Source organism: Ruditapes philippinarum, unplaced genomic scaffold (genome assembly GCF_026571515.1).
Source record: "Ruditapes philippinarum isolate M1 unplaced genomic scaffold, ASM2657151v2 ctg777_1_1_1_1, whole genome shotgun sequence".
In the NCBI taxonomy this organism is placed as follows: Eukaryota; Metazoa; Mollusca; class Bivalvia; order Venerida; family Veneridae; genus Ruditapes; species Ruditapes philippinarum.
Genome location: NW_026854029.1, coordinates 315959 through 328241, shown reverse-complemented (window position 1 = coordinate 328241; position 12283 = coordinate 315959). Strand labels below are relative to the sequence as shown.

The window sequence follows — 12283 nt, the reverse complement described above, 5'->3', positions numbered from 1 at the left end:
TTTTATAGTTTTATTGAAAGCTGTATTCACGTACAATACCTTTCAAGTAACCCTTTACACTCTTTGTTTTAACTGAAATTTCAATCTAGATAAAAACCAATGATCATTTTTTAGAGGAACAATTCAAAACATTTCATAACTGAATAGCTAACAGTGCTCAGCACGGATGTGTCCGCCGATTTTTTTTTGTCTCAGCCCTAGTTGTGGGTAGAATTCAGTGGCCGCCAGTTGGCTCCGGGTTAATATCAAGTATAACAATGCATTACCTTAACACGTACATATCATGACAAATTAATAACAATACATCAGTTTCAATACAACAACAACATCATACTGTTACAAGGCAATCTATTTATATAACAAGAGGGGGCCAATTTTAGGCCAATATCGACCCTATAATGCTCACATGGACATTTTTTTCATCATATTATGATCTGATAAATAATGGCCAATTTTAAGACGATTCTTTCTTTGTCAGAAAGCCCTATTCTTTTTTAAGGATTAATGTATGTACGAGGGCTGTCCCAGTATGTCATGGATAACAGCATTTAAATACAAAATACTCAACTGACTTCTAAAAACATTTTTTCACTGATATCTAATACGACATTGCCGAGCAAACATGCAAAATTCCAGCATAATGAGACAGCCCTCGTATAATTCTGCAAAACCATGAGACTTTATTTAAGAAATTATGTTTAAATAAATCAATTCAATATCAGGACTTGTTTAAATCAATCTGGACAATTGCATCATTTTTAAGGAAAACATCATCTACTGTCCAAATAGTGAGGGGCAGAAGATTCAAAGAAAACCCTGTTTACAATCCAATCAAGATGGAAGCTTGACTTTTTTTTTTGCATACTACAGCCATAATGATTTAGTTTATGCAGAATTTATTTTAGCTCGATTGTGTAGGAAGCTATAAGCCTTTAGACACACTTTCAGATCCCTTGGTTCCTAGAATAAACAAGTATTAAGCAATAAGTGTAAAGTTTCTTGCGTAAGGAAACAACTTGTCCCCACAGGGTGTGACAGGGTTTGAACCAATGCGGCTAGCAATCAGTTCAGCAGACAGCTAGCGAAAACTAGTCCCATGTGATAACCACTGGGCCATGCAGCCACTTGATTTGACAATCTTTATGGCTGGAGAGTCAGGGTAGCATGCATTCCGTCAAGTTTGAAACAAAAAAAAACCCGTCAGAAATCCGAATGATCAAAAAGGGGCATGACTCAATCAAAATCCATAACAGAGTTATCTTCACTTGTCTGTAGATGGAGATCCTGGTCATAAAGTCTATTTATAGGTCTTTAACAAAGAAGAGAGTAACTATCAAGTTAAATGGGGAAAAAAGATGATTTTTTTCCCGACGGACATGCAGTGATCCAAAAAGCTCGCCATAAGTAACTTGGCTTTCAGATGAGCTATTGCACAATGAGAAAACCAAATCAATATACATCATAAAAAAAATAACTTAAAGTATCAACAAGTTTATATCACAAAATAAAATATCAGATATACAATATATCATAAACAAAAATACAATAGCCAAATAAAAAAAAACAGTGATGAAATGAAATTATGGGAAATGCTACAATATCATATATATTAATAGCTTTGCTTTTTTGTTGATCATCTCTAAGCAATATTGTATACAAATTTGTGACGAAATTTGTGCATGACCTACCTTGTAGTCAATTTCACAATTAGAAAATATATGGATAATTCAGTGTGTGTGTGCTTTTTTTCTCCAAATACTCAAAAAGAATAATGGCTTGAGCTTAAAATAGAAAATGGTGACTAGCCTCTATTAATCAGGCTCTGTGATTGGTCGATTTTGAATATGTAATGCGCTATTTATAAATAATTGGGAACTAGCCTGTCTATCAGGCTCTGTGATTTTTCAGTTTCAAATCTGACAATTTATATGCTGTAGTTTTCTATCACTTTTGGATTTCAATGCCAACTTTATATTGCGAGCAATTAAGTATTACTCAAATTAATTTTGAGGAGTTAATATATAATCAAGGAATGTTATAAATCATATGAGAACTGCAGCTGGGACAAAATCAAATGGGACATGCACCTGCAGCTTATTGCCTAATGATCTATTTCTTCAATTGGTTGCAGACACCTTCATTTTGTCATAATGATTGTTTAGAAAAAGGTATATTTATGTCCTTAGCAAACAATGTCTATAAGGAAAATATAAGCCAACTTTAGTATATGACTTTATGAAAATTCAACCAAGAATCTTTTTCTACATTTTTTAAGGAAAGAGCATAAGAAAGTATTTTCTATAATAAACTAGAAATGTGTCCATAGGACACGGGTGCCCCCACCGCGCCACTGTTCTGTCAATCTAATGACTCTAGGTCAAATATATTTTGAAAACTAAAAATCTTTTTACTAAGTAAAGGGCAAGAACTTAACAAATACTGAATAAATCCCCAAGCAAACCCCAAGTTGAAAATTGCAAATTTATACTACTGTAAGGCAGGGGCAATAACTCTAACAAAACTGAAAAAAATCCACATGCAAAATCCCAGGTTCATAGCTTCACAGTGATGTGAATCATTATTCCTGTAATTTAGTGATGTTGATTATTATTCCTGTAAAGTTGGTCGATTCTAACTCAAGCACTCAAGGAACAAATAACAACATAATGAAACGTTTTTTACTAAGTCAAGGGAAATAACTCAACAAAAACTGGATAAATCCACAAGCGAAACCCCAGGAGCAAAACTTAATATGCCGAGCAACCTTCCCATAAGGTTTAATGGCTCTATGTCAAATCCTTTTTGAGTTACATGCGACACAAGTTGAAAATTGCAAACATTTTCTAAGTCAAGGGCAATAACTCTAAAAATACTAAATAAATCCAGATGAAAATACCTGGTGCACAACTGCACATGCTAATCAATATTCCTGTAAAGTTTCATGACAGTATGTCAAATCCTTTTTGAGTTACATGCGACACAAGTTGAAAATTGCAAAATTTTACTAAGTCAAGGGCAATAACTCTAAAAATACTAAAAATATCCAGACGAAAATACCCAGGTGCACAACCTCACATGCTCATTTTACCCCTTCAAAAATTTGAGCTTAAAGGAACTCGACTGAGGTCAAACAGCCTAAAATTATAAAATTTGAAATTTTTACATAAATCAAGTGAAACACTTAAAATGGATAAATTTGAGAAAGATTATAAAGAAATATACTTAAAATTTAATTTTAATTCAGAAATTATTTTTTGTGCAATTTGTGCTTGATTTGAGAGAAAAAGGACTTTACAACGCTTTTTCATTTTTCGGTGTATCTGCACAACAAAGTTGAATTTACTGGAAAGCGGAGTTGAGGGAATGATCTAAAAATTTGCACACAAGTTATTGGTTCAGAACTACATTAAACGGTTAACAAAATTCTAAAAAAAAATTCCAGTCCCGTCATGCCTAAAAACCTCAGCCAAGTCCTTTTAAATACAATTTTATTATGAAATTGCAGTATCAACAAGAGCTGTCACAGGAGACAGCGAAGCTGACTAATAAAATACTGGACGCAGTAAGGAGGACAAAACTATGAAAGAACTAGAACTCCGCGAGTCGGATGTGTCGCCTTGTGAACAATATAGTTTAGGAGAAATGGCCAGTACAAAAATGAAATATGAAAAATAACCAAGGGCAATAACTAACAAGAACTGTCGGAGGACAGTAAAGCTCGACTATTCGAAAATTTGTCACAAGGGTGTTTCATTGAGTATAATAATGCTTACCTATATGAATACATAAAATTGTCCGAAAAGGTACAAACTCTTCAAGTTTCAATACATTCCCTTCAGTAGTTATGGAGATACAAGCTTACATACAAAAACTTAACCAAGATTTTCTAAGTCGAAAAAGGGGCATAATTATGAAATAAAACAATTCAGAGTTATGGGACTTGTACCAATCACCTTAGATAATCACAGAGACCAAGTGTGTGAAGTTTCAATCCACTCCCTTCAGTAGTTATGGAGATACCAGCTTACACGCAAAAACTTAATCAAAAATTTCTAAGTCGAAAAAGGGGCATAATTATGTTAAAAAGCAAATCCGAGTTATGGGACTTGTGCCAATCATCTAAGATAATCAGAGAGAACAAGTGTGTGAAGTTTCAATCCATTACCTTAAGTAGTTATGGAGATACCAGCTTACATGCAAAAACTTAACCAAGAATTTCTAAGTCAAAAAAGGGGCATAATTATGTAAAAAAGCAAATCAGAGTTATGGGACTTGTGCCAATTATCTTAGATAATCACAGAGAACAAGTGTGTGAAGTTTCAATCCATTCCCTTCAGTAGTTATGGAGATACCAGCTTACACGCAAAAACTTAACCAAGAATTACTAAGTCGAAAAAGAGGCATAATTATGTAAAAAAGCAAATCAGAGTTATGGTACTTGTGCCAATTGTCTTAGATAAACACAGAGAACAAGTGTGTGAAGTTTCAATCAATTCCCTTCAGTAGTTATGGAGATACCAGCTTACATACAAAAACTTAACCAAGATTTTCTAAGTCGAAAAAGGGGCATAATTATGAAATAAAACAATTCAGAGTTATGGGACTTGTGCCAATCATCTTAGATAATCACAGAGAACAAGTGTGTGAAGTTTCAATCCATTCCCTTCAGTAGTTATGGAGATACCAGCTTACATACAAAAACTTAACCACAGGGACGCCGACAAATGGGTGACTGCATTAGCTCGATTATTCTGCGAATAGTCGAGCTAAAAAATAATAAGTGCAGAGCAGCAGGTTCTGTGCACTGCACTTCTTATCAATAAGATCTATCATTCTATGATGTTTCAAGTCCATAGCTTTCATACTTGAGGAGAAATGACCAGGACAAAAATAAAGTAAGAAAATCAACAAAGGGCAATAACTCAAAAAATAAGAAATGCAGAGTATCAGTTCTTATGCACTGCACTTTTTCTTAATGAGATCTATCATCCTATGAAGTTTCAAGTCCATAACTTTTATACTTTCGGAGAAATGGCCTGGACAAAAATTAAGTATGAAAATTAACAAAGGGCCATAACTCAAAAATTAAGAAATGCAGAGTACCGATTCTTGTGCACTGCACTTCTTCTTAATGAAATCTATCATCCTATGAAGTTTCAAGTCCATAGCTTTTATACTTAAGGAGAAATGGCCCGGACAAAATTAAAGTATGAAAATAAACCAAGGGCAATAACTCAAAAAATAAGAAATGCAGAATACCTGTTCTTGTGCACTGCACTTCTTCTTAATGAGACCTATCATCCTATGAAGTTTCAAGTCCATAGCTTTTTTAGTTGAAGAGAAATGGCCCGGACAAAATTAAAGTATGAAAATTAACAAAGGGCAATAACTCAAAAAATAAGAACTGCAGAGTACCGGTCCTTGTGCACTGCACTTCGGGTTATTGAAAGAAGCATGCATACCAAGTTTGAAGTCAATCAGACTTATAGTGACTGAGTTATGCTCCGGACAAGCTTTAGGGGACGCCGACAACGACAACGACACAGACGCCGCCGCCGACAAAAGTAACCCCTATATGTCACCTTTTCAAGGCGACACAAAAATCAATTATGTATAATTATGTATTAAGTTATAGTAAAAAAATAACATTTGTTAACATTAATTCCAAGATCAAGGGGAATAATACTGGAAATAGTCATGCTAGAGTTATGGACCTTGTCACACAACATTTGTGTAATGATAAGAAATATATATTTGAAGTTTGAAGAAGATACCTTAAAAAGTAAATCCTAAGTTCAAAGAGAGATAAATCTCTAAATATTGCTTCAAAAGTTATGAACATTGTCACATAAGATGTGGATGATGATAACGTACATATATTTGAAGTATGAAGTTGATCCCTTTAGAAATAAATAAGTAACAGTAAAATATAATATTTTTTATGGAAAATTCTAAGTTCAAAGGGAGATAAATCTGAAAATATTGGTGCTAGAGTTATAAACCTTGTCACATAAGATGGGGATGATGATAACGTAAATATATTTGAAGTATAAGGTTGATCCCTTAAGAAATAAAGAAGAAACAGTAAGAAATAGTATTTTTTGAGGAAAATTCTAAGTTCAAGGGGAGATAAATCTGAAAATATTGGTGCTAGAGTTATGAACCTTGTCATATAAGATGGGGATGATGATAAGGTACATATATTTGAAGTATGAGGTTGATCCCTTAACAAATAAAGAAGTAACAGTAAAAAATAGTATTTTTTAAGGAAAATTCTAAGTTCAAGGGGAGATAAATCTGAAAATATTGGTGCTAGAGTTATGAACCTTGTCACATAAGATGTGGTTGATGATAAGGAACATATATTTGAAGTTTGAAGTTGATACCTTAAGAAATGACAAAGTTATAGTGAAAAATATTTTACTGCACCAAAACTTTAATCTAAAATCTGGACGCGGACGCAGACGCCGGGGCGAGTAGGACCGCTCTACATATACTTCGTATAGTCGAGCTAAAAATGTTAAGAGTTTCAATTACAATATCTGTAAACACAAACAAACCTCATTTCCTTCATTTGAAAAAAAAAAAAACAACATCAAAATGGCTACCACTGAAATGCTATTAAAGTATTAGTATAATGTGACTAATTCTGACAATGTAACAACAAAACAATGGAAAACAAGTTAATTCTTAACAGGGGGTGATAAAACATACTGGACGATTTCATTTCACACTTTGTTCGGCTCGGAACAATAATAAGTGTCATATAAAAATATAATTCTCAATCACTATTCTGGAATGCTTTTCACTTTTGGCAACAAATTCAAAACTAACTTCCGGGTCTTGAAATTTTTAAGACAACAAGATTTAACTCCCTCTCAGTCTAACAGTTAAGGTACAGTTTTAAATGTATTGTCTAAAAGTTTTTTTTTATCTATAGAATGAAATAGAGATATTCTATAAACAGGTGCGGTAAAAAAAATTTCTTAAAATTTCTTTAACTTCAACTTCGCAGTACTTGAAATTGATTATTGTTACAAATATTTTTGTTACAAATGCTGACAAAATTTTTAATTTGTCCATTGTTATATTGATCTCTTGTTACCAGTTTTACCTTATTTCACCTGGAATGACTCCTAAACAATGAAACAACGTGAAAACAAAATTAGATTATTTTTGAAAAATAAAATTAGTTATCTGGATACAAATAAAGGAAATCCAAATGTATCATACAGGATAATTTTCCTTACAAAAAAAAGCTCTCTTTACAAAAAAAAGTTAAGTAAAAATTAGTGACATCAAATCAGAAGAAATATTTTTTTCATTTTTTGCCCAAGATAAAATAGTGTTAGGATGTAAAGCAAGATGAAAAAAAGAAAAGCAATAAGGGTCAATAAAGAAAGAATATTCATATCTACAGTGACACAATCTTATTGTTACAAAAAAGTTTCTGATACAAAATTGAGCATCTTTGACATTTAAGTGAGTTCCCATACATGTAATTTGCTTCTAATCCTTGCCTTGAAGAAATTCCCTTCAATCATTTTTGTTGGATCGGGCTTGTGAATTGACAGAAAACACACCCCAGTGTCCAGTCATTCCAATCTCTCACCCTGGCATATATTTTGCTTAAATAATGAAAAACAACGGCCACAACAACAGCTAGAACAAATAAAGATGAAAATATTTTCACAAAAAAAACAACACCTACTTCATGTACTTGAAAAAACATTTTTGACGAATCATATCAATATTTAAAGCTACATGCCTCCAGATAAGCCAAAATATTTCAATAAAAGCACCCCCCAACTTAAAATGTACTAAAATTTTATGAAAAAGATAATATTTTACAAGTAATGTGTGAGTAATTATTTTCAATATTTATGACCATATTTATACTGCGTTACTAATGCAGTTAAGGCTATTTTAAATATTTTTACCTCATTTTGGTAATTTACATGGTTTTTGAGGTGCTGTTTGTAATGTGCAAGTTGCTTCCTTTTTGATTACTTCACAATATTTTACTTTTAAACACATTTTTAAAATGTTCATGAAAATCAGCATGAATCTTGAGGCATACTGCTTTAAATATCACCATCAAAAAATGCAAGTTATCAAAAATAGCTTATTGCAAGTGTTTACTGGCCAATGATTTTTTTTATTCTATGGTGGGTATAGAATATTTTAAAATATATTTTATAAGAGTTGTTAAATATGTGCCATTTTTTGTGTGTTGTTTTTCCTCATTATTCATCAGCGTGGGTACTCATTCATGAAAATAAAATATAGATCAAAGCATATGAGCAAAAAATGTAGCAGTGCTTTCAACTCACTTAACTGACAGAAAGGCCTTCGGTCTTCTTGATTTTGGAAAAAAAGATCATCACTTAAATTGCTTATTTGGAAATATAAAAGCTAGTGTAAGTTCAGATTTTTTGAAAAAATTGCACAATTTTAAAGAAAATTTGGATTCGGAAGAAGGTTTTTATATGCCTAGGCCTATGTGATATTAAGTGAAAAATCACTGTGTAGAAAAGTGGAAATCTGCAAATTTGTTTGTTATTTAACAACATCATGTACCAAACAATATTTCTTATACAATCCTATGTAAAGTCGGTTTTCACAGAAAAATCAATAGACTCTGCCAGAAATTCTATATTTATTGCATTTTATAACCATAAAGTTGTTAATAGATTTTCTCAGTTTTTTGACATTCATATTTCCAATATTGTCATAATGTTGTTTTCATTTTTACATACCAGAACTCATCAAGTTTCATAAGATAACGGGTCCAACAAAACCATCATCAAATGAGGGTCCATCAGTAAGTTCTATTGAAGAGGGTTCAACAAAAAGTTTTCTATTAATTAAGGGCCCTACTAAGAGACCAGGCTGATTACGGTACTTAAAGTCTGATAATAAAAAAAGTCTTCATGTGATAGAGTTTTATCACTTGAGGGTATATATATTTTTCATTTACAACATGTGGGTCACCAATTAAGAAATTTCATAAGAAAAATGATTTTAAGCGTACTTTCCGAGAAATACTTCAAAATATTATGTAGGTATCACTATATCGTTGGATGGGAATGAAAAGAATTCTTCAAATTACAAGTGAGACAGAGTTCATGGAAGTCGTTATAGACTGCAGAACAAGATGAAAACAAGAGCACTGGGGTGGCAATATTTACTCCAAAGAATTTGGTTCCATGAATTAAAAGTCATCTTTCAATTAAGGAAGAGACCCATTAAAAAAAACTCGACTGAAAAATGTTTTATCTTTCATTTTATTCTTATAATACTAAATGACCCCCTACCTCCCAGGGTGGGAGCATTTCTGACCCTATGTGCATGACTTTTAAAACTTTTGTAGAGGTCTACTAGGCATTTCTTCGTGCCAAATATATAAACTCAGGGCATAACAGTGTTCCACAAAAAGATTAGATATATTTAATTTTTAACCCATGGATAAGGATCTAGGGGTTGTAAAGGTCAACAAGGAAATGCTACATGCCAAATATTTAAGCTGTGGGAATTGCAGTTCAACACAAGAAGACTTAAATATATTTCCCTATGTAACTCAAGTAACTCCCACAGCGGGGCAGGTATTAAACCAAGGGGCAAGATTAGCACTCATTTTCACTAGGTACATTAAATTTTTTAACTTATACCCAATGACTAAATGTAACCTTGACCTGGGGAAAGTCAAATCTACGCTCTGCACATTGTCTCATCATGGTATAACATTTCTACTATTACTATAATATTACTTTCTTCAGCTCAAGAGATACAGACCGGATATGAAATTGCTTACAGACGGTTGGTCCAACGACAAGGTGCGTTACAAGTATACTAAAAAAATGCTTTTGGGTGTTAAAAAAAATGTATAGATCTGAAAAACTTGATTCATAAACTGTACATAGTATTTCAAATCATTAAGTATAAAAGCAATTAAGCCTCTCCTCCTCTGATCAAGTAAAATCTGACTGAACTTCCAATATTTAATTGTAATGAACGAATTATTGCGTTCTTTCTTTGAAGCTATGTCCATATTTTACCAGAATACAAGAATACAAGAAAGTTGCCTGGAAAAAAAAATTACGAAGCATGAAGCAAATGAAATTCAGTGAAATATAAATTCTCTAAAAAGGAATGGATCTGTATAGAATAAAAAAAATCTATAAATAGAAACATGTTACGTGGGATGGAGAAAGAGCTACACTTAGCATTAGTTTATTTCTAATTTTAAAGTTTTGCATCAAATTCACAATATGTAAGGCTGTTAACTTGTTCAATTTACAATACTCGAAGAAGGCGATATTCGTCCGTCCTGCATCGCCAGTTCGCAACTCTCACGTCTTGTGCGTTTCATGTGGCCACTCAGAACGTCAACATCCTTATTACACATTTCTTCACTTTTACTTTTCTCTTCGACGGAATCGTCCATTTTACTCTTTTTCTTTTTATATATTTCTTCGCTTCGACACTTTGAAAGAGTCTTTTCTTCACCATTTCCATACTTGCAAAATTTCATTGACATCGAAGAAACACTGCCGTTCAAACTAACAATTACATCGTTACTACTACCATCTGAGAGCGGAGGCGTCAACGATGTCGTACTTTTCTGTTTATCACTACTATCACTGTCGCAATCGACGCGACTTTCAACAGGCTCCACATGAATGAAACCTGGGTGATCATTTTCTACCTCCGTTAATAACACTGCCGGCTCAGAGTTTATTCGCCCAGTGACACGTCTTTTACTGCACCGATCCAATGCGTCATCTGAATCAAAATCATCTTCATTGCACATTTCCGATAAAGAGTCTATTCCATGTTTACCCATAGGCAAGTCAAGGACAGCGTCCTCAGCCTGAAAGCTCTGCAAGCTGACCTGGTCTGAAAAGTGAACATTCATCTGTTCTGTTGCATGCTTTTCTGCAAGTTTTGCGGCTCGTCGGCACTTCCGACACCTAGCACTGTGATGACGGGAACCGTCCTCATGCTCAGATGTCATTCCAGAGTTGGAATGAGGGGAACCAGGACAGGAATTGGTCTTCTTCTTGTCATCATGAGAGATTCCTTGGGAAAAGACATCAGCATTATTACAATTGAAAAACAGATTTTCACACACAACACGAAATTCGTATAATTTTAAATACTAGTACATTAATAATTTCAGGCACAAAGGGGCACCTGAATAGAACCACCAACAATTTTAAGCTAGTTGGATCCCTGGTCCCTGTCAGACTCAAACCCACAGTCATGAGGGCAAGAGTGGTTTGAAGTCAACATCCTGATCCACTTGGCCATAGCCACCCCTGATCACTAAAGGGTACATTTCTTTTAACATAATGAAGAAATATATATTCTTCAAAGTAAACTATACATAGCAAATCTAAGATCTCATTGCTATATCATCAAATTCGCACAAAACAAGTCATGTAGGTTTATTGATAACATTTTTTTTTTTTTTGCACCAACTATTCAACAGTGACAGATATTATCTATAGTTCACTGTAAACTTACTAGATGAGAGACTAGAAATGTCCAAATCTCGTGGCGTCGTACGTCCACCCTCTACAGTCAATGGTACATGATCAACCTCTGCCTTGGCTGATTTCGCTAAATCTACATGCACATCAGATGGCGTCAAAGATGCCGAATCGAACCTTAAAATAAAACAATAACAATTAGTAGTAAGTCAAGAATATTTGTACAGCTAAGTTCAGTTTATTACTGGGTGCAACTTTCACATTATTACAGAATTTGAGTAATATAATTTATAAGCTGGCAATTATTATAAATAAAGTCTCGTACTAAATTATGAATTTTTTAACCAGTTGTCCTGAAATTTACTGCTGCAAGTGAAATACCGGTAATTATAAGTTTTATTTAACTACTACAGAAGAATGTATACAAACAATTCATTAAAATTTGCCACCATAGATAAGTAGCATTTGATTTACATCTTTTTCAAACTGAATCAAGGAAAAGCCATGCTCAACACAAAGGACTCTATAATTGTAAACTTTCTATATTTTACATCCCTAATCCTATATCTTATATACTGTTCACCCCTAATCATATATCTTATCAAAAGTTTTATTAGAAGTGGGAATTATAGACCCACCTGGGAGACTGACACATGCATTATCATAGTCCTGAAGCCCCAAGTAAAGCAATTAAGGTAACAAACTAGCCCATCATATGAAAAGTCCCCTTAGTGCAGTAACGGGTAAAGTTAATAGGAGTTAACCAGTTATTCACTAGTTATCCAATG

At 33.3% G+C, this 12283-nt stretch overlaps 1 protein-coding gene across 1 annotated transcript in view; it reads right to left on the bottom strand.

Annotated features, from left to right (window-relative positions):
* Positions 1-12283, bottom strand: part of LOC132738713 (E3 ubiquitin-protein ligase RNF19B-like) — a 35464-nt gene continuing 23181 nt past the window's right edge. Inside the window, exons 11-12 of the mRNA XM_060726304.1 lie at positions 11530-11672; positions 1-11082 (exon numbers count right to left, since the gene is read on the bottom strand). Of these exons, the coding sequence (XP_060582287.1) occupies positions 10292-11082; positions 11530-11672 (934 nt within the window). The 3' untranslated portion in view covers positions 1-10291. The remainder of the gene's footprint in view (positions 11083-11529; positions 11673-12283) is intronic.